This window comes from Canis lupus, chromosome 4, assembly GCF_048164855.1.
Source record: "Canis lupus baileyi chromosome 4, mCanLup2.hap1, whole genome shotgun sequence".
NCBI lineage: Eukaryota > Metazoa > Chordata > Mammalia > Carnivora > Canidae > Canis > Canis lupus.
In genome coordinates, this window is record NC_132841.1 from 44,155,148 (window position 1) to 44,182,213 (window position 27,066).

The 27,066-nt window shown below is 48.0% G+C and overlaps 1 protein-coding gene and 1 long non-coding RNA gene across 9 annotated transcripts in view; one reads left to right on the forward strand and one right to left on the reverse strand.

Moving 5' to 3' along the window:
- The first annotated feature begins 10,355 nt into the window (after positions 1 to 10,355).
- LOC140632336 (uncharacterized) overlaps positions 10,356 to 27,066 on the forward strand; it is a 49,878-nt gene continuing 33,167 nt past the window's right edge. The window contains exons 1-2 of the long non-coding RNA XR_012029854.1: positions 10,356 to 10,532; positions 18,122 to 18,255. This is a non-coding gene — a long non-coding RNA (uncharacterized lncRNA). The remainder of the gene's footprint in view (positions 10,533 to 18,121; positions 18,256 to 27,066) is intronic.
- TENM2 (teneurin transmembrane protein 2) overlaps positions 20,695 to 27,066 on the reverse strand; it is a 1,505,907-nt gene continuing 1,499,535 nt past the window's right edge. For all 8 annotated transcript variants that reach the window (XM_072824231.1, XM_072824230.1, XM_072824229.1 and 5 more), the window contains 2 exons: positions 24,484 to 24,614; positions 20,695 to 22,856 (listed from right to left, as the gene is read on the reverse strand). In XM_072824231.1, the coding sequence (XP_072680332.1) occupies positions 22,095 to 22,856; positions 24,484 to 24,614 (893 nt within the window). In that variant the 3' untranslated portion in view covers positions 20,695 to 22,094. The remainder of the gene's footprint in view (positions 22,857 to 24,483; positions 24,615 to 27,066) is intronic.

Below are 27,066 nucleotides of genomic sequence, written 5' to 3' on the forward strand. Positions count from 1 at the left end.
GCCCTAGTGGGGGCCGGCCCGGGCGGCGCCGCGGTCCATGCGGCCCTGCGGCTCCGGCCCGCCGCTCCCGGGCTCCCGGGCTCCCGCGCTCCCGCCGCCGGCCTCTCACGCTGCCATGTGCGCCCGCCGCGGCGCGGTGCGGGCCCGGGGACGCGCCCGGCCGGCGGGGCAGAGCGAGCCGAGCGCCGCCGCCTGCTCCCCGCCGCCTGCTCCCCGCCTGCTCCCCGCCGCCTGCTCCCCGCCGCCTGCTCCCCGCCGCCGCCGCCCCCTGGCCGGGCGCCCGAGCCCTCTCCGCCGCTCTGCGCCGCGCCGCTCTGCGCCCGCTCGGCGACTCCGGCCTCCGCCAGGTGCGGCTCGGGCCGTGCAGGTAACCGCGCTGCCCCGGAAACGGGAGGCGGAGCGCCGGGCGCCTGGGCTCCCGGGTCCCCTCCCCGCGCCCGGCGCTGCGAGGGCGGATCCTAGGACCCGAGACGCGCCCCCTCGTGGGACTGTCCGGACCGCCCGCAGCCCCGGTAGCCGGGAGGGGGCACCGCCCCTTACCTGGGCCCCGGACGCGCGCGGGGGCCCGGGTGGCCCGAGCAAGACCCGCTCGCCGCTGCTTCCCCGCGCTCCCGGCTCTCCACCTCGCGCCTAGGCTCTTGGTGCAGGTGGCCCCAAACCCTAAAACTCCCCGCTTCTCTTTTATGTAGAATCAGGAGCCAGACAAGAAGTGGTTAAATGGAAACATTCTTGCGATTCAGGGAACAGAAGTTTTCCTGGATCTCTGATCCCTTCCCCCAACACACGCACCATCTGTCTCCCTCTCCTTCCATTCTTCTCCCGGTGTGGTTTCACTGTCTCCTCTACCCTCGTAGTTGCTAATGTAGCTGGCTGTCCTCTGGGTCCCTAAAACTTGGAGTATATGCTATGAATCCCCTCCCCCCGGGGCGGCATCCAAGGGGTGCCCGGGGAAGCCTTTTGTAAAGTAACAGTAACAGGGTCTTGTGAACTGAATGGAGTCCTTAGCCCGTCCCAGGCGGGAGGCTAGCAGCGTCATGTGTGCTTCCGTCCTATGATACTTGGAGGTAGGTACGTTATGGATTTGAGGGAAGAAGAAAGCAAAGCAAAATTCCATTTTGAAAACTATTAGAAGAAATTTTAAAATCAGTATTTCTTGAGAAATTAAAGATATGTAATTAAGTATAAAAAGATGAGACCCCAGAGTTAAGGATCAACGGGCTCGTCTGTTTCCTGAATGTTAGTGTTTAACCGTTTTTGCCCTGGATATGTGGCAGGAAGCTGGCTTGGAGGAATGGAATGAAGCCCAGTGCAGTGTATCCCCTTGTCCGAGCCCCCACCGTCTCCCAGACGAGCCAGCATCCCGTGCTGTATGGGCCAGACAGAGTGTGCTGAGCAGGGGAAGGAATCCCACGTTTGCAGTCTCATCTTCTCTTAATAGATAAGACCCACCATGGCAGTTCCTTACCTCCAAATGCTGTCTGCCAAGTCAGTTACTTCCCTGAGGCCAGACCTAGGGCTCAGTGTTTGGCCCTTCCTACCCCCTACTTCATTCCATAGATGCCATGCACTGAAATCCAGAATCATGGGCCTCAGACTGGCCTGTAACACCCAAAGTAGAAGTTCCCCATCCTTTTAAGCGAGGTCCCCGCAGTCCTCTTCACCTCCTCTCCTTTGCCCAAGCTTTCACAATATAAAAACCTATTATTTATTAGAGCAATAGCTCAAAAGCGAAGCCAACATGGTGCTGAGTGCTTCACACACATGGTCTCATATAATCTCACAGCAACCCTCCGGAGTACGGCACACTTATACCCATTTTACTGATGAGAAAACTGATGTTCTAAGATGCTATATTATTGGCCAGGGATATAGAACTAATAAGTAGGCTCAGGTCTGTTTGACTCCAGCACTTAACGTATACATTTTTTTTTTTTAAATTATGCTTCCATTCGTGGACCTACCCATGGTCTGGACCTGGAATATTATTGGATGCCGATGAAGGCCTGTCTCTGTTGATGCTTGCTTCCTAAGTATTCTGCTCTGGATCAGTCTGTTTGGGGGCAAACGTACCCTATTTTCTCCCCGTGTGACCATGAGTATCTTACTTGACCAAAGTCTCAAGTCTTAGGTCTGAAAAACATAGATTTCCATAGGGCTTGTTTTAATGGCTAAAGGAGGTAAGAAATGTAGAGGGCTTGGTACCCAGTGGTAAGCCATCATCTCGGGCGCCTCATTGTGGTACATTTGGAGCGCCATGCCTGGCAGCAAGCATGCCCCTATGAAATAGGAACCAATGAAGTATTTTCTGTTTCAAACAGAAAACCTGTGTCCATTCCCTTCCTGAAAACTGTGCAATCTTCCCAACTGCAGATTTCCTTTTTGTCTTCTTTTGCAACCCAGCCTTCTCACTGGTTGGTATCACTTGTGAAGGGACACACGTGGTAGGCTGCCAAATCCAGCTTGCTCTGCAGCCCAGGTACCCCAGCCATAGCATTTTCCAAATGCCTTGTTCCTTTGGACCTTTAGATGTGAGCAGGGGAGGACGAAAGAGAGACCAGAACAGGAATCAACTCCTTAAAGCCTTGGTCTGCTTTTCAGTCCTTTCTACCCTCCATCACCCCACCGCTGCCCCCCCCCCCCCAACAACAAAAGAATCCTAGGTTATCTCCCAGAAGCTGCAAGCCGGGTGAGGTAATAAAACAGATGACTGCCTGCCCCATGTGATGGCGGGTGAATCATCCCCAGGCATTCTCTGAGGCTGAGGACAAACGTGAAAGGGATTAAAGGTAAAACCAGCTCAGCCACGTGATAGGGCAAACTGGACGTTATTCTACAGGTGACTGAACTGCAGGAATGTGAGCCTAAGCAGCCCAGCGTCTCCTGGCCTTCCTCCTGGGGCCGTGTCTGGCTGCCCATGAGCTGTGTCCAAGGCATGGCCGGTACCAGAGCTGAGCTGAGCAGATGTGACCACAGGACAAGCCTTTCTTCATTCCCTTTCGCATCCAGGTGGCCCATAGGAGGGAGACACCTGAGCCTGGGACAGGTTGCCTTGTTTTTAAAAAAGACGCCCACTTAAGTCCTTTCCCCTACTGCATGAACAAAAAAGAAAGGCCAGTTTCTACACATGTGTTTCAGAGAATTTTAGAGTGGTAGGGTAACATTTTATGAAGATGGTAAGGAGAGAAATTAAGCTTAAAAAAAAAAAAAAAGAACAGACATGTCAGCAGTTTCTTGTTCCCTTCGACATTCTTCAAGAAAATGGAGGCTGTGAAGACCTCTGCTGAGATTTTTCTTCTGACTCCATGCCCATACCTCCCTACCCCATGCAGTCCCTCCCACGCAGCCCAGAGAAGGCATACAGCTCCATTTCTATGATTGAGCCCAGAATGTCCTTTTTCTATAGCTATGAATTATTTGAGGTTCATAATTGGGCCCATGGACTGTTCTTTTCAATGATGGGAAAACATGTCCTAAGCCAGACAAAATTAGGATGGAAGAAACACTGGCATTATGAGAGCCAAGGCAGAAGAGATGGCTTTTTAATGTATTTCTGGGTCCTCAGTCCTTAATACAGTGCCTGAAAATAAATCGAGATAAGTCTAGCACAGCCTACTCACTTTCCACGTAGATGGAATGTCTATGACTAGTGACTCATTGTCCTGGTTCTTACTAGTCCCATTTTACAGATGTGTAAACTGAGACTCCAAGAAGCAAAGTGACTTTCTTATACTGACATAGTAAACAACAGAGCCAAGATTCCAACTCAGCTCATTCCAGTAAGTAGGTCTTGGCTTCTGAATTCACAGCTCTATGGGCTCTAGGGTGTCAATAAGGGAAGAACTTTAAGACACAGAAGAGCATCCAGGAGATTATCTTGAACTCCTGCTTTCAATTTGGACTGCTTATCTCCTTGGAGTGGTTAGAGGTGGGAGGGGGCGTGTGAGGTCATAGCTGAGTTTACAATGAGAGGGCAGGGTCGAGGTGGGAGTTCTGAGTTCTAAGCAGAAGAGAGACCAACCTGATTCTTGACCTCTGCTGGTGCTGTCAATGAGATCCACCTGGGGGGTTAGGCATCAGGGGGTTTAATAGGCTAAGTTTTCTCTGGAAGGAGGAACATTTTTCTCCCTATGATGCTTGCCTCCTGCCTCCCCCTTTCCTTCCCTTGTTTGTTCATTTACTAACTGAACTGGTCCTTTCTTTTCTTTCTTTCTTTCTTTCTTTCTTTCTTTCTTTCTTTCTTTCTTTCTTTCTTTCTTTCTTTCTTTCTTTCTTTCTTTCTTTCTAGATAAAGTGAGCACAGTGGGGGGTGAGGGGCAGGGAGAAAGGAAGAAGCAGGCTCTCTGCTAAACCAGGCTCTATCCCAGGACTCTGGGATCATGACCTGAGCCAAAGGCAGATGCTTAATGGACTGAGCCACCCAGGTGCCCTGAACTGGATTTCTTCTGGACAAGAAGCTACCCCAGGGCTGGCAGGAGAGGTTTTGACGCTCTCATCTAAGAATCTTCTGGGTCCTGGGGGCTGGGAACTGTTGAGTCTTTCATCTAAGAATCTTCTGGGTCCTGGGGGCTGGGAACTGTTGAGTCTTTCACCCTAGGATGAGGAAATGAATTATGCACTGAAGGAGGAGGTGGAGATGAAATCTTAGTTTCAAGGGTGGGGGTGTGGAGAGGAGAAAGAAAGTGTGAGCAGAGGGAGGGAGTTCCTGCAGAGCAGTGCTTTCCTCTACCCCCACCCCAGCAGTAGAAGAGGAGCCCTGGTGGGAAATAGGGGTGGGGGTGCGAGTGCAGTACCCAGCAGGCTGGCTGAAAGAAGCCTCTCTCGGGTATTTATAGAGCTTGCATCGCCATGGTACCCAGGCTCTGAAATTAAACTCCAGCCCAACTGCTTAGAGACGGGTGGAATGAAAGGCTCTTTACCTGTCCATTGCTCATGGTTTGATGCCCCATTCTCCGAATTTTAGATTTAGTCTGAGTGAATTTTGTAAAATACTAGCAAGAAGAGTGTAGGGTTAGGGCTTAAACCCAGAAAAGGTGCCTCAGCAGGGGGGCTAGGTGGAGTAGTGGAAAATACATAGGTGGGGTGGTGGTGGTGGTGGTGGTGGTGGTGGTGGTGGTGCATGGAACCTTGCATGAAACTTTGCTCTGCATCTTGGCCAGTATGTGACTTTCAGCATGAGACTGTGCCTTCTTGAGCCGCAGTTTTCCTGTTGGTAAAATGAGAGCAACTATACCCACCTCACTGTCAACATGTGACAACTAAATGAGTTGTTGTAGATAGAGTGCAGACTCAGCCCCTGAAACACGGGGGTTCCTTTAAAGGTGGGTCTCTGTGTGCCAGGCAATTGGTGAAGCACTCAGGACAGTCTCATGGAACTTAAGTTTAGTAGGGGAGATATACACTCTACAAATCAACAAATGAAATAATTACATGTTGTGGTCAGTAACAAGGCAGGAACAAATGGTGTGATGATAAAATTTCATAGGGCAGGGATTGGCAGAAAATCTACTTGAGGCAGGGTCAGAGGAGAAAGCCTTTCTGAGGAAGGGACATTTATACAGAGGGCTGAGGTAGCCAAATGGAAAGAGGCAAGGAATGTGCATTCCAGGCTATGGGAGCTGCAGGGAGAAAGACCTGGAAGATTTGGTATGTTCAACACACCAAAACAGCCCTGTTTCTATTCCATTGAAAACCATAGGAGGGGCAGCCCAGGTGGCTCAGCAGTTTAGCGCCTGCCTTTGTGATCCTGGAGACCTGGGATTGAGTCCCACATCAGGCTCCCTGCATGGAGCCTGCTTCTCCCTCTGCCTGTGTCTCTGCCCCCCTCTCTCTCTCTGTCTCTCACGAATAAATAAATAAAATCTTAAAAAAAAAAAAAAAAAGAAAGAAAAGAAAACCACAGGAGGTTGTTTCCAAGAGGTGAATCCAAGCTAGGAGGTGGTTATTCTAAAATCCTGCAAGGTTCTCTGGCTCCATGGCTTCCTGCACTGCCATCGACACCTGACCCAGGCTGAACAGAGACCTTTTTCCCCAAGTAAAAGTTGGATACTTTGTTTATCCGGTCTTTAGTTTTCAAAGCTTCATTGTGTGTCTTGGCATGGATTTCTTTGGGTTTATCTTATTTGGGGTTCACTAAGCTTCTTGAATTTGCAGTTTGATGATTCCTGTCAAAGTCTGGAACTTTCCAGCCATTATTTCTGATTCCTTTTACAGTCCCACCTTTTCTCCTCTCTTTCTGGGACTCCCACATTTCATTATAGTTCCTCAGGTCCCCGCGGCTCTGTTCTCTCCTCCCACCTCCCCAGTCTATTTTCTCTCTGTTTTTCAGATTAGGTCATGTCTCTTGTTCTCTTTTCCACATCACTGATTCTTCCTTCTGGTCTTGAACCTAGCCTCTGAGCTTTTCATCTTCATTGTTATATTTTTCAGTTCAAACCTTTCCATTTGGTTCTCCTTTATGTCCTTTATTTCTTTGCTGAGGCTTTTTTTTTTTTCATTTTATGTCAGCTGTATTTATCACCAGTCATTGAAGCATTTTAATCATGACTACTTTAATATTTTTGCCGGAAATTTTAACATATATATCATTTAAGTGTGGGCATCTATTGACTGTCTTTTTTTTTCTTCAGCTTGAAATCTCCCTGGTTCTTTGTATGATGAGTGATACTTATTTACTTATGTGTTGATTTTTAAGTAGGCTCCCTGCCCAACGTGGGGCTTGAACTCATGAGATTTGAGAGTACATGCTCTATCAACTGAACCAGTCAGGCACCTCGATGAGTGACTTTGGTTTTTTTTACTGAAATCTAGGCATTTTTATATTACGCTCTGAGATCCTGGATCTTCTGTAAATTGGTTTTAGCTGGCTTTCTCTGATATGGTTCCAGCAGGGGTGGGGGATGATTACAGGAGTGGAAGATACGGCACCCTGTTCCTGCCTGGTCCAAATTCCCACTTGGTCTTGTTGCCACCTGGGGGGTACCCTTTGGCCTTCTCTGACACAATCCAAGGAGGGTGTCAGGGCTCCTCATGAAGGCCTCTTCAAGGTAGCAGTTTAGGGTCCCTACTTGGCCTTTGCTAGTATGACTGAAAGTGGGGTCACAGTTTTGTTCTGTGGTATTTAGCTTAGAGTGAGATGGCTATTGTCTAAAAGATTTCTGTGTGCTAATCTGCCCCTTTTCTGGTCCTCTGGCTGACTTTTGTTGAACATTTTTTCTCTGGACCCATTGACATTTCTGGGTTTTTGGTTTCTCTAGCACTCAGTCTGGGATATGTGAGGCACAAAGAAAATCCAGGGAGCTCATGTCATTCCTCAGGTCCTGAGGTCCTTAACCATCTGCCTCTTTTTTTGCACTTCGGGTTTTCTTACATTTGTTTTGTGTATAATGTCCAAAGATCTTGGTTTTACTTAGTGGAAGGAATAGGGAAAAGTATGGCTATTCCATCTTTCTGGAACCAGAAGTTCATTACTTATTCTGAGCCAAGAAAACTCTGTGTGTCTAAGCTGAATTCACCTGTTTTTCTCAAATTGGTTTCTCCTTCCCCCTCCTTCTCCCCTTCTCCTCCCCCTCCCTTCCTCCCTCTGCCTTTTCCTTCCTCCTCTTTCCCCCTCCTCCCCTTCCCCCCTTCTCCCCTTCCCCTTCTTTTACCTCCCTCTTCCCCTCCTTATCCTCCCTCTCCCTCTTCCCCCTCTTCCACATCTGTATCTCCAATCATGTTCCCAACAGTCATGTAAGTAGAAAACTGAGGATTTCATGCTTATGGCCTCCCATACTCTCTTCCTCTTCTTCTTCTCCTTCTTCTTCTTCTTCTTCTTCTTCTTCTTCTTCTTCTTCTTCTTCTTCTTCTTCTTCTTCTTCCTATTTTTTTTTAAAGATCTTTATATATTTATTCATGAGAGACACACACACAGAGGCAGAGACACAGGCAGAGGTAGAAGCAGGCTCCATGCAGGGAGCCTGATGTGGAACTAGAGGATCATGCCCTGAGCCTAAGGCAGACGCTCAACCACTGAGCCATCCAGGTGTCCCTCTCTTCCTTCTTTTTGACCTAAGCCCTAGCTCAGGCCCTTTTGTCTGATTCTTGTTATTTGAATGGTGTCTTAATTGATCTCCTGACTTGGATTCTCACCAATCTTTGCCCCTCCAGAATACCTCTTAATCTTTCCAAAGTAAATGTCTACAGGTGCATTCTTCAGAGTTAAACTGAAATATAGGCAAATACATTTGGAAAATGTTGGCTTTAATAAAGAGATTTCTTTACTGTAGGACTTCTCAGCTTTCACTATACCTAGATTCAGAGTGAGTAGCCAAGAAAACAGTATAAAATACAGAGTTGCCCAAACTTATTTGACTAAAACATCCTTTTTTCTTTCTGAGGCATCTCTGGAATACAGTGATTTAAAACAGAGGTTTGCAAATGTTTTATATAAAGAACCAGATAATAAATATTTTTGGCTCTGCAAGCCATAGGTCTCTGTTGAAACTACTCACCTCTTCTGTTGTAGCAGAAAGTAGCCATAGATAATATGTAAATAAGTGGCTGTGTGCCAATAAAACTTTATTTACAAAACAGACCTCTGGTCCACAGGCTTTAGTTTACCCCCTGTACTGAAACATTATTTTAATTACAAAGACCTGGGTGTCATCCTAGACTTCTCCCTTTTCTTTACTCCCTATGTACATTCTATCTTTAAGAGCCTTGGATTAGGGATGCCTGGGTGGCTCAGTGGTTGAGCATCTGCCTTCTGCTCAGGTCATGATCCCGGGGCCCTGGGATTGAGTCCTGCATCAATCTCCCCATGGGGGAGCCTGCTTCTCCCTCTGCCGTGTGTTAGTCTCTCTCTCTGTGTGTGTCTCTTATGAATAAATAAATAAAATCTTTTTTAAAAATCAGGAGAAAATAATAATGTCTTAAAAAAAAATAAGATCCTATCTCTGAAGTATGTATCTGTTGCTGTCCTTCCACCTGCACTTGTGTGTTTTTTTTTTTTTTTTAAGTGGGCTCTACACTGGGCATGGAGCCTAATGTGGGGGTCAAACTCAGGACGCTGAGATGAAGACCTGAACTGTGATCAAGACTTGAGCTGAGATCAAGAGTTGGATGCTTAATCACCTGAGCCATCCAGGCGCCCCTCCACTTGTGCTACTTTAGATTCAGGCTGCCGTTGCCAGCCCCTTATACAGCCTCTGAACTGGCCTTCCTCTGCCCACTTATCCCATCATTCTAGAGTGTGCCAGGACACCTTATGTTAACACCTCAATGGCCCTTCACTGGCCTTAAGATAAAGTCCCAGCAACTTAGGACATGTTGTAAGGTCCAATCTGGCCTGGCCCTGGTGCACTCTTCCAAGTCCTGATTCCATGCCTCCTGTTCTCACACTCTAACTGAGCTTGCGTATGTGGCTTGCACATACTTGCTCTCCAGGCTATTTCTCTTGTTCAGAATACTATTCCTTTGTCTTTAGCTGGCAAATTCACCTTCAACTGGCAGCTTAGATGTGCCTTCTCTTCTCACTGTCCAACACGGGGTTGTGTGTCCCTCCATTTACTTTATTCTTTAGTGATTTACCCCTCCCCCTTCTCCCAGTTGGACCATAAACACCGTGAGGACAGGGCTTTTCTTATTTTTCTCCACATTGCCAGTGCCTAAAACAGGTCTGGCACAGATTGACATGGGCATGTGCTAGAGGACATACCTGATCAGGACATAATACTTCTGCCACCACCTTTTAACCATTTTTCCTCCTTGTAGGGAGCAGATGGCATTAATCTGTTGGAAAAATTAGGAGCCCATATGCCCCTCTAAGAAGTAATTTGCCCATCTGTGGTGAGGAATGAGAATGCAGCATCCAAGGGTCCTTATGGAAGGATTTTTCTTTTTAGTTTGAGTCTGAAGATTCTTTCTCAAAAGTCTTTGAGAGCTCTCTAACTTTCTTTATAGAATTTTCTATCAAAACATGAGGAAGAAGCCAAATGCAATGATGCACGAATGTATCTTGGAGTACTTAAAAAAAAAGCTACAAAGGACATCCTTGGGACAACTGGGTAAATGTGAACACGGACTGTATTTTAGACAATATTATGTCAGGGTTAAGGATCTCATGAGTGGTTATGGTATTGTAGTTATGTAGGAGGATAACCCTTGTTCTCAGGAGGCAGATATGGGAGCATTTAGAGTGAAGTGTCATGTCTAAAACTTACTTTCAAATGATCTGGCAACCATTTGAGCATATCAGATGAAAGGGAGAAAGGGAAGGAGAAAGAACACAAATATGGCAAAAAATGTTAATCAGTAAATAATAATATCGAAGGTACTGAATTTTATATTTTCTTCAACTCTCCTCTCAGCATAGTATCTGGCATGGAATACACCTCACTAAATGTTGGCTGAACTGCAACAACTACTACTAGGTTACCTAAAAGTGTGCCCTGAGTTGCTTAAGATGATCTATTTTCTTCCTACCTATGAACTTCTGATATTGGACTTTGAGCAGCTTTGTGACCGAAAGCCAGCCGACAGTCATCTCTCTCTTGGTGAGCCAAGGGGTCTGAACTCCAAATGTTTTTCATAGAACTTAACTTTTTTTTTAACTTAACATTTTTATAGTAAGTCTTTATAAAGGACAACAAAAAAACAAAGACAGGGAAGCAACTTGCCCATTGTATTCCAAATTAGGGAAAAGAAATTTGGGTTTGGATATGACCATGAGTCATGATTTCTGATCCAGAATGAGGATGGAGACAGTCTCTGGCTCATCTTCTCAGCCAGCTCCTTGGAGGTCTCTTTAGGAGCTCAGCTGCCGGTGGTATGCAGCCTCTCTGATTTCTACCCCATGATCCAGCTCAGGGACTGAAATTGCCTGGAAGGTTGAAGACTTGCACCTGCGTGGAATTAGCAGGGCTCGGTGGGCAAGTGGAACATCTTCTCTGGCCTCAGTCTCTTGGAGTCTAGTGTTCCATTTCATGGTGATCAAACATAAGGTCCAACCCAGAAAAGGAAACCCATATGTTTGGCAGCCCTTGAGGCAATGGGACAGGCCTTCAGAGATTGGCTTGCCCTCTGACATGGCCATGGGCCAGAGGATGGGATGAGAACAGGCGGATGATGCTTAGCCTGTCAGGTGGCTCATCTCTGTAACAGGGGCTTCTCTGGCCAACAACAGTGAGGGAGGAATAATGATGATTGTGGCTGCTGACTGAGCACTTACCCTGTTCCAGGCACTGAGTTGTCACTTCCCATATCCAGTACTCATTCTAGCCTCAAAATTTAAGCCAGGATTCAGACCGAAGCCTGCCTGATATGAAAATGCAGGCTGTAGCATAGATGGTACAACGGAAGCAACGCCCACCTCAGGAGTGGAGAACAGTCCAGTGGCACATGGGATCTTGGTAAAGTTCTAGATGAATCTAAATGGTGAATGGTATGACTGGTACACTATGAGGGCACAAGGAGTAGGTAAGAACCTGTCCCTTGCGCAGGTTCTCATGCTTAGCTCCAACACCTCAGAAGAGAAACCTATTTCCCATCAGCAAGTTAATAAGTAACATGGTTGCCCCCGAGAGGGCCAGGGGTCACCAGTGTGCTATCAGCAAGTGCCTAGCTTGGGCAGGGGGATTACTGAGGGAAGTGGGAGACCGATTCTGTCTCCACTTGGAACCACCGGCATTGACGGGGCCCACGGCCTGGAGTGTGCTCAGCAGAGCCCTCCTGTCAGCAGGGAGGCCAGGAACTCCCTTTTCCCAGGTGGTGGGGAAGCTCTCCATCTGTGCATCTTTTGAGGAAGAACGAGCTGGGGCTCGCATCACAAATGGAGCCTCTGAGCCAGAAAGCTGGCAAACAGTCCAGGGAGCCTTGAAGGAATGAATGAATGCATGTGTTTTGTGAACTTTGAAGGGTCATGCACAAGTGAGTGACATGTGCTAGAGGCGAGGATTTGGCCGTGACCAGGAGCTGATCCCAAGCCTCATTCTTTAGCTTCACCTCTTGCACTAAAGGTGACCTGGGCTGACTTCTTCCCATCTCCACTCAAGAACCAGGGTCTGGAATGCAGGCTGTGTGTTTGGGACAGCGTGTGTTTTGTGCCTGGGGATAGGGAGCGGGTGATTATCTGCACACTCAGATCTCTGTGCGGCCAACAGAGCAGGTGGCTATGGCTGCAGACGTCCACTGTGTTGCTGAATCTAACAAGCAGGTGACATTCTTTTGTCCTCTTGCTGTGCCTTTCAACAGAGATGCTGGCTTGGAAAAACAAACAGTAATGCGTGTGCACACGCTTCATCGCGCTTCTCCCTCTACTTCCCCCCACCCTCACCATATAGCGCTTTAAACTAGCCCCTGCAAAACACCCTGGTTGCACCTCTCCTGAGAGGAGAGCAGGTAGGAGGTGTCTTTGGTTGAGTTCCCCTGGGAAAGACTCTGGGCTGGAAATTTGTAGGCAGGCTCTTTCTTAGAGAGTACAGCAGGAACACCTGGGGGGCCCAGGATTGGACAGAGGCAGAAGTCCAGCTGTGATGGCCCAGCATGCATGGCCTCAGCCAATCCGCTTTCCAGCTCTGGAGCTGAGATAACTCTTTACTATGGCATGCAGCCAGCCTTTGTACCCCTGTCTCCACCTGACCAGTCGATGGGTCAGGTCAGGTCGACAGGTCACTGAATGACACCCCCAGGGCATGTAACCTTTTAGCAGACAGCTCCTTTCAGAGAGAGGAGGTTTGAAGTGTCCGCAGGCAGCATTCCTGGGGCTGGGGAGTGTGAAGGGGTTGGGAGGGAGGAATGAATGCCTGGGTCTCCAACAGAGGGATCTGTGCCCACTGCAGGGGGTGGTCCCCACTGTAGCCCAAACAATGTCATTGTGAGCTGGTTAAAACCACCCTTAAAATTTGGAAGAATGTAGAAAATGTTCTCTTGCTGCTTTTACCACAGTTATTTTATAATGGTGCCAGACCTGAGTTCCTGACCCTTGAGTTTCAAATTGTCCACATCGTTGAAGTCAACCAAGAAAGTTTTTTTGTTTTAATTGTAGTTGGCACAATGTTAGTTTCAGGTGCACAATTGGGAAAGATTTTAACCCATGGATCTCTTGCTCCTCTTCTCCCAATGTGTCTTTGACATTTTTATTCTCTTCGGTATCCTACCACAGCGACCCCACCCCATTTCCATGATGTAGATACCCTCACCTCACAAGCCACCAGGGTGATGTCACTGAATGCAGAGAGTCTTGTGAGCAGTTCCTACACATCCCAAGTTCAGGCTGTGTGGAGCCTCAGGGAGAAGCAGTGGGGTGAGGCCTGCCTGTCCTTGCCTGCTTTCTCTCTGTTCTTAGGAGGTCATCCATGCTCCATTTCAGGGGCTGTGTGACTGCCACCTTAGGGGCAGGATGGGAAGGAGGAAATAAAACATGACTCTGTCATCTCAGGTTCTAGCATCTGCAGGGAGGGAGGTGCTCTCATTTGCATTGCTCTGAGACTCCTCACTGTAACACTCGTGTGGCTGCTCCTTGCTGCAGACAGATGCAGCTGGTCTGTCTCAGGAATGCCAGTGTCTCTGCCTTCTGAGTGGGGGCATCTCCTCAGGGAAGTCTGGTGCAGGGGTGAGGGGGTTGTGGAGCAGAGCAATCAATTCTGTCCTCCACACTCGGCTGGTAAATTCAGCTACTGAGTAGCTCCTGGGTGGTGAGCCCAGAAGAAAAGGATAATTAGGGCAGAACTTTAATGTAGTTCCAGAACCTTTGGTTTGGAGGGAGTGTTCCTTGGATGAACCTAGGCAAGTATGGGTAAATGTCTCCTCAGGGAGAATTAGCCTGACTAACCAGAGAGCAGAGGCTTCTTCTTTCCAAAGTTCTGGGGTTAGGGAGAAATGAGGGTGGAGGGAGAATGAGTTAGAGCAGTGGTTCTCAACTGAGCATGACTTTCCCCCTCCATAAGCCCTTTGGCAATATCTGGAGACATTTTGGGTTGTCACAGCTAGAAGCCAGGGGTGCTGCTAAACATTCCACACTGCACAAGTCATAAACCAGCCCCCATCATAGAGCCACCTGGCTCCCAATGCTATTGATGCTCAGATTGGGGAAACCTGCACTGCACAGAGGCTGGTCTGATGGGCAGAGCAACTTCTCCTTACAGAACGTGGTTGACACCTAGGGGGAAGTCTTGCTCCCCATGTGTTGAAGGAGGGAGAAAGGGTTCAGAGTGAAGAAGTGGGAGACATCCAGCCCCCTAGACACAACTCAGCCTTGGGAGAGGTTCTCCAGGCTGGTATTGGAAAGAGGTTTCCTGTCTTCCCAGTGGAAGGGAAAGGGCCATGGTAGGTGGGCAAGAATCTTGGCAGGAAGGATTAGATGCCTCTTTGACTATTAAGATGCAATCTCTATCTTCCCAGTGTGCTACTTATGCACACGTCCATGTCCTTCCTTCCAAATCCCCATCATGCACCATGCAGTTATTTTGCCAGCACTTCCACGTTGTATTGCTGTTGTTTGTTTGCTTGTGTTCCTTACTAGTTCCCGGATGGCTGTGTTTTATTCAACCCTGTTTCCCTGGCACCTGGCTTTGTCATCTGAACACCCAAGATGTGGCAGGCCCTATTTGTTGATAGAATGGGCAGATGGGTGATTTCAGTAGATATCGTATTAGCAGCTCCCATGTTTTTGTCTAGGCTGTTATCTTCCTTGAGGGAACCATGCATTCCCTCTCTTTATGGCTCTGCTGGGATTGGAGCCCATTCAAGTTCTCTGAGAGAGTCTCTCTGCCATTTCCATGGGTGCCAGAGGGATGTGAGTGAGGGGCTGCCAGCAATCATCTTTACCACATACAAGGAAAGCACACCTGGAAATAGAGCCAAATCCCAAGGAAAGAGAACTGGAGGTGGAGCAAAGACATCTTTTGAGTCCCTGGACCTAACCATGTCTGAAGCCATCCTGTTTCTGAACTTCCCAGTTTTTGCTTTGCATTGGGGTTCCACTTAGCTCCTAATTAATCCAGTGATGCCACCTGGGGGCAGAGCCAGGCTCCGTTCATGCTTTCCATCTCCTCTAGCTCGTAAAGTTGATTTACAGGGACTGAGCAGATTACTTCTGGTCAGGGGCCCTGTCTTAGAATAAAATCTGCATGTATTTGGCTGAGATAATATTAAGTTCAGAGACCATGCGGGGAGTGACCTGGGACTGGATATGGTGGTTGACTAGAAACAGGAGGACTTCCAGCCACCTGGGAGGCACCTGTTTTGTTGTGTAACCTCTGGTTACCTCAGCTCTCCAAGTTCCTCAGGATCTCTCAGGTGGTGGTAAAGTTCAAATCAATCAATTTGGGCAAAAGCGTTTATGAATGTGTAAGTGCAAGGAGATTGCTTTTACTGCCACTAGAATTGGTTCAGAGGGAGAAGGAGACCAGGGTGGGGAGCTATTGAAAGGATATAGAGAAGCAGGGGGAAGGGGAGAGAATGAAGGTGAATGTTTCATGCAAGTGGCTACCCCCATGGAACACTAAAGACGGGTGGGGGCAGGCAAGAGGAGATTTTGTTGTGTTCTCCCCAGGCCTGGGGACCCTGGAGCCCTGGTGAGGGCTGTGAAGCTGGTTTAGATGCTAAGTGGTCACCTCCTACCCCCATTACCCTCATAACTGGCATTCCTAGTTCATCTCTGGCAGGATGGCCACTGGGAAAGTTGTCCCACAGGCTTCCCACCCTTGGCCTGCTTGCAGAGCAAGGCCCTTTTACTTTATGTAGCTTATGTGGTAGGAGGGTGAAGCGGGGCGGGCAATGGAAGCTTGACTCCTTTACAGGTCAGGCTTCAGGACTGGGATATGTGTGCAGCTAGTCTTAGGGCAGGGATCCCACCTGCAGTCCTCATAGGCCAAGGATAATAGTTATTGGTGATCAGTCAATAGCCATTCCCATAGGCCAGGCACTGGATTGGGCGTTCATTACAGCAATCCTGCGAGATGGTATTACACCCATTTTACAGGGGGAGGAAACTGTGTCTTCAGAAGTTAAGAGACCCTGCTTAGCTAGAAAGGACAGCAGTGGGACTTGTTTTTTGTTTTTGACTCTGAAGACCGAAATTCAAAAATGTTACGCTGTTTTCCTTGAATAGTAACTGCTAACCGTTCAATATGCGCTTGTGAAGTGCTGGGCGCTGCCAAGTGCCTTTTGCATGTAAAACAGCCTGGAGCTGCCGGGCGAAGCTCTCGGAAGATTTTTACAGGAAAGGCCGCCATCTAGTGGCCAAATGGCAAGCCCAGCACTTACAGGACGAAGTGCTCTCTGGGGAGGGTGAAGCTTTGGGGAAAAAGGTGAAGTCAGTGGGGGAAGAGCCCCCAGCCGGCACAGCCTTGCTTCTGGAGGGCTGAGGCACAGCGAGAGAACCAGCTCCGGGCCTCAGAGGTCAGGCTGCCCAGCTGCCTCAGGAAGGAAGGGGGGGCTTGGGGTGGGGGCGTGGTGGACCAGAACTATCCTGGGAAGTCCCACCTTGGGCCCCTCAGAGGATTTCTGGAGGTGAGCCTCGGCTAGACTCCCCCTCCCCACAGGTGTTGTGTCCTTTCATCAGGGTGAGGTGGGGAGCCGGGACGTGGGTGTATCTGATGCATTCCCTGCAGAGCGGCCTGGGATCCCGCCCCTGGTGGTCAACCTTGTATGGACACGTCCGCACCTCTGAGGGAGTTCTGCACCTCCTCCTCATTTCTGCAATGGTGTTCTGGGGAGCTCTCCCTCTGTCCTCACCCCTCACCCCAGATGGCCCTCATCTGGCCTGGTACATTCCAACAGTGCAACTGTTGCTGTCTCCCAAGCTCTGCTCTGTTGGCCCCTCTTCTCTGCCCACTTTGCTAATCAAGCATTTCCCAGTCCTGGAGGACCTCCCCTAGGCCCGCTCCATGCCCCACAGGAGAATGTTCAACTTCCAGGTCTGATTTTCATTCCCGCCTCATTCTCTCTGACACGCCTCATCCCAGTCCACACACCTCCTGTTAGGCTCTGACCTGGTGCTTCTCAGTCCCGGCTGCATGTTCAGATCACCTGGGGAGCTTTGGCACCTATCCGTGCCCGGAACCCTGCCCCTGGGGTTCTGGTTTAGTTGGCCCGGGACCTGGAGGTTGTGGGTCTATTGAGAAAGTCCCCCAAGTGATTCTAATACGTAGCCAGGGGGCTCGCTTGTAACCATTGCTCCAGCCTTTCTGAACTTCTCCCCAGTGGACTTGCGTATCTTTCCTCCCTCCCATCTGTAGCACCCATTCTCCGTCCGGAGTGCCCTCTTCCAGCTTTTCTGACTAGCATTCTCTTACCTGGGAAGACTCAGCTCAAATGCTCCTGTAGAGAACTTGCAGCCCTTTCCTCTGGGCTTCACATTTTTGTGCATCACTTCTATGTGCCCTTGTGTCCCATTGATGGGCTTGTTTCTCCTCACACCTTAGACGGTGAGATCTTGGACCATGATGTACTTAGCTTTGTGTGCCCAGCTTCTGACAGTGCCAGGAACAAAACTCTGCTTGGTGATTAAATGTGGAGGGCCAGTCTTCATGTTGCTGAGACCTCCAACCTTCCAAATGTCAACCTTCTTGAAGAGCCCTTGAGACTGTGAGCCAGAGTCTCACACTGGAAGTACCTAGTCATGTTCCCTAGGTTGGGGAGAAGGGAGGCGGCCACACTGTGTGGGATTTGAGGGAAGGGCCTCCTCCATCCTCCCAAATCCTACATAAAAATTTCTCCCATATGACGATGGGCTGATTCCTCCATTTCCATGCTTAGAAAACCTGTGCTTGGAGCAAAGATTTAAAAATAATAAAAACTAACATTTCCTGAGAACTTACCATAGGTCATGAAACATGCAATATTCCACTTAATCATCATAGCAGGTTTGCAGCCTTGTGTTTACCCATCCTCGTGTACAGGTGAGGAAAGAGAGGCTCTTAGACATTGAGTTACATGCCAGAGACTGCTTGGGCTCACCAGCACCCAGTCTCCTTTTCTTCTAAAGGTCATACATGACATTCTCTAGTCTCTTGCAGTACGTGGGTCCACGGATATAAGAGAATGGCTGGGGGTTGGAGGAGGCTAGGCCTCATTGTCAGGTGTGGTTCATTAAAAATAAAATAGTTACACATGTGGCCTTGGATCTTTCTTCTTCAACCAGCTCAGTGGAGGGGATGTCCTCAATTCTGAGGATGTAGGAGACTGAGCCACAAGATGAAAGGAGGCTGGGACCCTGAATGACCAGCGTGGAGCAGAGCCATTCCCATCCCTGACCTACAGTGGACAGCTATATGAGTAAGAATTCAACTTTTCCATGTTAACTTATGTTGGATTTATCTCTTACAGCACCTATTGCTATGTACCCTAATTAATAGAGGTAACCATCTCCAGCTCTCATGTTCAGTCAGTGGTCCAGGTAAGATTTGTTTCCAAGCAGGCTGACTTCACAGTGCCCAAATGTATCCCCTGCGCTGCCTTTCCAGAATTCTGTATCAAGGTGCACATACTCTGGGAGAGGTCAAGCATTCCATCTTGTCATTTTAGGACTAGCCTGAGGAAAGGCAGGAGAGGATTTTTACCCAAGGCGCTCTCCCTCTCCCAGTTTGTGGGTTCATGCGTGTGTATTGTGAGGGGTTGGACTGGGCTAGGTATAGTAGGAAACTCATGAATAATTCAAAGATGGTTGGCATGCGAGAGGAGTTTCAGGTTCTAGTGAATTTCCGGTGACCTGTGATTTCCTGTGTGCCACACTGTGTGTCTGCCAACTGAGTCTAGTTGGGACAGAGTTCTGGGTTGAGCGAGCTCCTTGCTTCTTGTCTGGGATTGATTCTGTTGTGGTTGGTCCCACTGGCTGCTTCTACCCCGGGGAGATGGAACATAGTGGTTAACCCCTCCATAGCTCCCACTGAACCAGGATTCAGGCTGCCCCATGACCAGCTGGATTCTCTTCTGTGAGTACATATCCAAGTGGTCCTGACACCAATCGGATTAGACAAGGCAGGTGGTCAAAGCACACAGGAGGAGCTGTCCCCTGTCTCCTTCCTGAAGGGAAATGGCCCAAACTCACTGCACTGGGCAAAAGTGTTCTTATGTGCTTCTGAGAGGGAAGTTGTTGGAAACCTTTTTGTTCTCCTGTTTGCTTTACTAGATGATCATAGCTTGCTCTGCTGCTGATGCTAACTGGGCCCATGAGACCTGGCACCTGATGTAAAGCAGGCTAGCCTGGCCTCTCTCTCCCCATCCTTCCACCTGGGGACATGGCCCCTGGCCTGGCAGCAGTGCCTCAGAGCGCTGGAGGGGGTCTCTGCGGTATGCTAACTAGACCTCCTGGGGAGCTTCTGAAATCAGTCACAGCTGGACTGGAATCTGATTCCACCACTTACCAGCTAGGGGGTAATTAGCCTCAGTTTCCTCACCTGCAAAGTGAATGCTACTAGGAGTTCATTCTTGCAGTCTAGCCACTTGATTCATTTCCACTTCCTGCTGTAGTCCAAAACGCCTCCCTCTTAGGCCAGTGGCCACCAGCCTTCTCTGTTATCTCACTCAGGTGACAACGTCTGATTCCCCTGCCTGTTTTCCACACTGCGTGCGGAGCACTTCCTTATGAAATTAAAACAGACTCCCTCTTGTTTTTAATTAAAAAAAAAAAAAAAAAGGAGACCCCCTCCTACCCCCCCCCCCCCCCCCCACCACTCCCAGCCTGTGCATCTTCTGATTCCTGCCAACCTCTTCTGTGTTTCAGCCTGGCTCAGCACCGTCCCTTTGTATAGACCGGCCCCCGGGTTCTGGAGTGCGTTCCTTGCTCTTCACCTGGCTAATGCTTGCCTTCAGACCCTAGCCACTTTTGTGCATTCTCAGTCTAGGTCACCTCTCCAGTTATGAGCTTCCATGGCTTTAAACGTCTTTACTTAAAAAAAAAAATTAAAAAAAATTAAAAAAAATTTTTTTTTCATTGCTTCATACATCCTCTTGGTGCTTAACACCCCTGCCATTTTCACTAGTTAGTGGAATGATTTGATGATTATTTGTCTACATTCCTGACCCAAGTTTTGAGAGGTGAGGACCCACGTTTTTGTCTACCCACCTCCTTTATCCCCAGAACTTAGCACAGGACCCGGTGCGTGACAAGCCCTCGGTGTAATGCTGCTGAATGAATGAAAGATGGGGATGAAATGAATGTGTTGTATGCAGAGCACTTACCACTCTTGTTGGCATTAGTAAGCATCAGTAAGTACTAGCTATTGATGATAATATTACTCTGTGGGTTTGGTGGAAAAAAAATTCGTCCGTATCATAAGCGCTCTCCTTACTTGGGTTGCCCCAAGTGTGCAAGTTTGGGGGTCACTTAATCTGGAAGAAACTATAGATACAGATACAGGCACACCTCCCAGTGAGGCAAGAGTGTTTGCCCTCACTTCCGGCCAGCACTTTCCAGAAGCAGAACTCAGCATCAGGGGAAGCCTGATTGTCCCTCGAAGGCTGGAGGGACCGCTCCATGCAGGGCTAGGTGTGAGGGTCCTCACTGTCCCCACCCCCCGTTCAGACTTTTTCTTCACCCCGGTTCCACGCAGAGAGGGGGCGGCAGGCGCAGGCAGAGATCACTCTGTTGTTTAGAGCAGTCTGGGGAGCCCCTAACAAAAGCTCCTCCCAAAGTTCGAAATACCAGCTCAGCCTATGCTTCTCAGCAGCCTCTCCCTTGTCCTCACCTCAAAGCATTTCCACAGAAGACCAGTGTCCACAGGAGTTTTAGAGACTTTATTTATGTATAAACAATTTAAACACTTTGCCATAAATTATCTTTGCCTGTCCCTAGTCTTTGCTTAGCAGCAAATTAAAATTAATATAAAAACTCGATGAACAATTCATACATGTATATTACAAAAAAGTTCCTGTACCAAAGTTCTTATTAGACTTTTTTTTTTTGTTTTTCTTTATTTTTTTTTTTTGTTTTTGTGGGTTTTTTTTTTTTTTTTTTGAATTTTTTTATTTTCTCTCCTCGTGGTGACTGTCATGTGATTGTCTCAGTTTCTGGACCAAACAAACACACTAATAATTTTAAATCTGAAACAGTGATTGTGCCTTGAGGCTTATGTATGTACAGGGTGATCTGAAGTGGTGCCCGTTAGCAAAAGAGTGTCACAATGCCACACCTCTACTGCAACTGATACCCACGAACTACGGAATCTAAACAGACTACACCCTGTAACTGCGTATTACTGTCCACAATGGAATCTTCAAAGACAAAAGAGTATGAAATTTATCTGTAGTGATTATAGCCACCATTTTGAATTAAATTTTACACTCTGCGCTCAAATAAATTAGCTCAGGCCGGACTAAGTTGGGACCTGAGAGTTTAAGTGCTGAACGGTATTATTTCGCTTTGATTTTTGATATTAATTTCCTTTTTTTTGTGTGTTTTTCTTTTTTTTTTTTCTTTAAAAAGTATTTCCAGTGCTCACTCTTTCACTTTTATCCCCCCCCTCCCCAGTCGCTACACACAAATCACCCCCAAAGTCGTGTTTTAAATGCACCTGTATTTGTTTAAACGAAAACGTCTGTAGTATTTGTCCAACAAGCAGTCTGATTCGGTTTCCTCAGCTGGTCTGTGACGCCGGCCCTGGCGGATGTCTCTGCGTCGCTCACGTGTGGATGAGTGAGGTAATAGGATATGAGGCCTTCTCGTCTTCACGGCTTTGTTTTTCGGTCGGTATATATGGTTTGCTTTCTGTTTTTTTTTTGTGTGTGTTTTTGTTTTGTTTTTCTGTTCTTTTGCTCCTTTTAGACATCTTGTGTCTTTTCTTCTTCTTCCTTTTTTTTTTTTTTTTTTTTTTCCTGTGTAGACCCAGAACAAGTGGGTCATATTTTAGGGGAACTTGGAACATGTTGTGTGTGTTCATTCATTCGTTTGTTTTGTTTTCCTCAGAATTTTCAGCCAGGCTTTAGTCTACTTCAGGATGTGGGACTTCTTGCTTGGACAGTAGCATTTGAACTCAAAAAATGTGAGCTTTCTTGCCACTTGATATCCTAAAGCAGCCTGGCCTAGTGCCCCTGGTAGGTCTTCATCTCCTTAGGAGAGGAGATAACAGTTACTCCCGCTGAGCCATCCAGACAAGGAATGGCAGCAGATTATTTTGTTACCTCTTTCCCATCTCATTCTGTCTTAAAAACTGGATGTTGCTGCTACTGTCTGCAAGCTCTGGGTATTGCTCTACAGGAAGCACGTAATATCCCTCATAACCTTGCACACGTCCCGTGCTCAGGAGCTGCTGCTTCTCACCCTCGGTCCACAGGCGGCTCCCCTCTCTCCCGTCCCTGGCTTTCTGCTGCTCCTTGGCCCAGGCGGTGCCCAGGGCCCTCTGTCTCGCCTGGTCCAGGACGCGAGCCTTCTCTTCGTCCAGGGTATCGGGGGTGAGGCCATAGCGGATGCTGAGCAGCAGCGTGGAGTACTGGAATTCAATGTTGGTGAACCTTCGAGTCCTGCCGTTGACCAGCAGCGTGGGCTGCGACACGGTTACATTCACCCCGCTCTCCAGCACCTTGCGGCCGATCGTGGTGCCCAGCGTGACCAGGTCGCCGTCGGCCGAGCCGATCTTCACAAAGTAGTGGGTGTCCTTGCCCTCGATGCTGTAGTGCATCTTGTCCAGGTAGTAGGCGTTGTTCAGCACGGAAGCCACCTTGCGGCTGTCCTCGCTGGCGATGCTGGACACACCGGTGGTCACTTGTCCTTCTTTGATGGCAAACATGATGCCTTTGCCGATGATGGGTGTGGTGGTGGCAAACCAGTGGCCTGCTTTCTCTCGGATGTTGGCATGGAGCTTTTTAGAGATGACCTGCCCTTCCAGAGCCATGAAGGCCTGATTATGCCTCTCTGTTGTCTGCTGGACACCTGTAATGAGCTGTGGGCAGAAGAAAACACAGAAGGCTGAGATGATGGTCCAGGCAGCTCTTTGCATGGGCCGAGCAGCTCATTAAAAAAGAGTCCGGGAAATGCTTGGACTCTCGGCAAGAACTAGGCTTATACCTGTAATGATATGAGCTAACATAGTCCTACCTTTTGAAACTAGCACAGGCTGGCTGGTTCCCAGTGCTCTGATGGTGTGGCCTGTCTGCCTTGTAACTGTGACCCTGACTAAAAGGACAGTGCAGAGGTCCGCCACCTTGTTGATATCTGTACCCAGGCCTACCCACTTACCATGTTTCTCCATTATTGGAGAAGAGAGAGTCACTCTGCTCTCGGATGGTTTGGCAGCTGCCTTGCACACTTCAGACCGAGGAATATCCTGACCCAAAGGGCAGGGTGTTCGTTTGAGAAGCTATGAACCCTGCTGCTGTGACCTAGATTTTCTTTGAGGCCAATGCCCAGGGTATTCATTAACTTCCTTGGGTTAAGACCTTGCTACTCAAAGCATGACTAGTAGCAGAAGAATCGCCGGGACTTGCCTTGTTAGAGAAGCAGAATCTCAGGCCTCATCCAGACCCACTGAGTCAGAAGCTGCATCTTAGCAAGACATACCCTAGGTGGTTTGTGTGCATATTGTTGGCGAGGCACCAGACTAAGGTTCTGGCTTTGTGGGCCAGAGGGAATATCCTCGGGCTCTGAGTCATTTGCTTTGGATCCTAGCCCTGGTTCTGCAGAGGGACGAAATCACCATTGTCTCCTTGGCCTTGAGCTCTCTACTCACAAATTACAACTCATCTCAATTGGTGGTTGGGGGACAGACTGGGATAATGGAAGAGGCTGTGTTTGGGAGGTAACGGCACTTAGATAAATGAGAGAAATGATGGCTATTCATCCACTGAGTGGTCCCCACAGGGCAGAACTGAGAGAAGGTTGTTCTCAATTACCCACCGGCTCCTCTTTGTCTCTCTTTAGTTACATAGTGTGGATGATTATTCAGAGCAGATGAGACCTTTCAGACTTTTATGTTGCTGGGCACTGTCCTATAACAGGGGTTATCTGAACACTGATGCCCACCCCTCCTGTCTGCCAGAGGTTTCAGGAGCACCCAGATGGAAACTGACCATCTCTTGGTCATCACTGAAAGACCCAAGCACAAATTACATTCCGAAAACTTAATCTGTATACATTTGGGCCATAAAACGCTGAGGTTTTATGTCAGGCATAAAAATGTTCTTTAATGGGATAGAAACTGCAAACCACAGTTATATTATGTCCCATAAAAGCCAAAAGGGTTATGATCTTATAGGCAGTGCAGATGGTAGGTTGCTGCTAGATTTCTCTGTGCTGTTGTTAATCAAGGAGTGACTCAAGGGTATATACTGAGCAGATAATGATACCACAATTAAGGTAATAATTGAGGTTGGGAAGAAAAATGTGCTATGCCAGACAGGTGACGGCACTGACATTCACTTTCGTGGGAAGTCACAATGTTTCATGCACCTTTTTATACCCAGCTCTGATGTTTGCCTCCTCTACTGACATGCCCTTGGCTCCCATGCGGTTCTGTTTGCAAAAGGGAATGAGGACAATCATTCAGATTCTTGGCAGGAACCTCTGCTTACCTGTCCATTCTCACTGGCTTGACTCTCTGACAATTCATAGGGAGGAGGCACGAAATACATTTTGGCTCTTGGGAAGCCAGGAATTATGTTGCTAAGCTGAAATCCAAACATCACAAGCCAGCTTTTCACATCTACGGTGGAAACAAAAATAAAGATTTCTGAATCATGATGGATGGAAAGCAGTTGAGGATCTTGGAGAGAGAACAAAACAAAAGGGGTGGTTGGGTGTGGAGTCCAGCAGGGGAGGGAGGCAAAAGCTTGTGAAAGTCTCCTGGTCCAGACCCAGAGCCGCTTTACATCAGTCCTGGGAAGGATGTCCTTCCAACGTTGATCACCTGATAATCCCCAATTGAGGGCCAGTCCTGGAGTAAGATTTAGTTTAGAATCCCCTTACCATGTGACCTTGGGTAAAGTTCCTGAGGCTCTCTAAGCTTTGTGTTCTCAGATATGAATTGGGATGATAACTGTACCTGTGTTTCTTTCTAGGTTCTTGGGAAAGCAGAGGGAGAAATCCACATAAAGGGCTTGTGACAGTGCCTGGCACATATATTGCTCAGTAAATATGAACTCCTTCATTTAAAGTATTATAGGGAGTATCTGTTATAGGCCAGTCGGTGTGTTTGGAAGCTGGGGGTACAATGATCAACTAAATGGATAAGTGATGATGATGATTATTTTTTTTAAGATTTTATTCATTTATTCATGAGAGACACACAGAGACACAGGCAGAGGGAGAAGCAGGCTCCATGCAGGGAGCCTGACATGGGACTCGATCCCGGGTCTCCAGGATCACACCCTGGGCTGAAGGCAGCACTAAACAGCTGAGCCACCCGGGCTGCCCATAAGTGATGATTATTAACACTGTGTGTGGACATTGGCACGTGTTGGGGGCTGCACTGAGGCTGGCTCATTATGGAAAGGGGGTTCCAAAAGTATGTGGAATGCACAAAGTCTTCTGGCTCCTGAGACCCTTTTCTCAGATGCCTACTCTTCAAAAAGAGGCCAGGAGAGCGCTCTCACGCTCTCAGAGTAAGACTTCCCTTCCCCTGCCAGGGTCATGGCTGAGTCCCTTGCTTTGGGATTTATGCCTCTTGCCCCATGGGTCCATTGAATGATTCAGGCTTTCAGAGTAAGACTGCAGTCCCTAGGATGCCTCCTTCCACAGTGATTGGTAGAGAGCCCTGGACATCCATCCCTTGCAGCACTCACAGCCTCACCCATGCCATTGATCTGGGGTCTAGAAGGAGTCCCCTTAGGCTCCTTATCTCTGTTTATAAGAGGCACCGCAACATCATGCCCTGCAGCTTCCCACTTCTACCATCGGTGGGCCTGGAGATACAAGTGCTCCTTGCTGCAGTCATTACTGACCCCAGGCTAATCACTCACCTGCATTTCATGGTGCTTTTCTGCTTCACTGGCCTTCTTGCCACCTCTGTTCCTAAATTCATTCTTAGTGATTCCGTTTTATAAGCACTGGTATCTTCATTCCTTTGATGACCACTCCCTCCCCCCCATCCTCTGGACCCTGTCATCACCAATAATTCTGATTCCCCACTATCTCAATTTCATGCACATCATCCTCTGACCACCACCTGGACTCTTCCTAATTTACTCCTTTTTATGATCTGACACACATGCTCCTTAGTCCTCTCCCCTCCTCCCTAGGATCTTCATGCTATCCTTAGCTTCTTGTCCCTATTCCTCAACATCTTGGTCTCTTTTCCTACCTAGCACATGTCCATGGCCAATCATTAGAATCATTCCTCATAGATATTCTCACTCTGTCCCTTTCTCACTTTATCACACTTGCTTGGTGAAATCACAATTTTGGTTAATCCATGTTGTTTGCCCTATTCTTTATTTATACCCGTGCAGCAGAAAGTGACTAGAGAAATAAACAGAACTACACTGACTGGTGTCACTTTAAATTCCTGAACCCCAGTTGTGCCTTCCTCCATCCGAGATTCTTCTAATCTTCTGGGTGATGTTACATCTTATCTTTCCTAAAACCCTCAACATCTGTTTTCCCTTCTCATTAGAACAGCTGACCTTGTTTCCTATTCTGAAAAAACCCAACGCAGCCAGAGGGGAATTCCTCTAAATTCTCATCACCTTAACTGGCCTTCCAGCATCTGTAACCATATTCCCCACCTTCTTCTTGTTACTCTAGATTAACTGCTAAAGTCAACCCTCTATGTATGCAGTAGGTAGCATCTTTTATTTTGTCCACCCAAGGACATCACTCCAGTGACACTCTCTCCCTCTCATGGTATCAAGTTACTCCTCTTCTGTTGGATCAAACCTGTCAGCATGCAGACATGCTACCAAATGTCCACCTTACAAGAAATCCTTTTTTTATCCCTTTTCCCATTTGCTACCAACCATTTCTCCCACCTTCCTTGACAAAAACTTCTCAGGATCAAAAGATTTCTCTGGACTCCTTATTTCCCATTCTCCTTTGAATCAGGCTTTGTCCCTAACTATCCAATGTAGCAACTCTTATCAAGGTCACAAAATTACCTCCATGTTGCTAAGTCTGATATTAATCTGGGTCCTTATCTTACTTATTATAAGTACTTGACA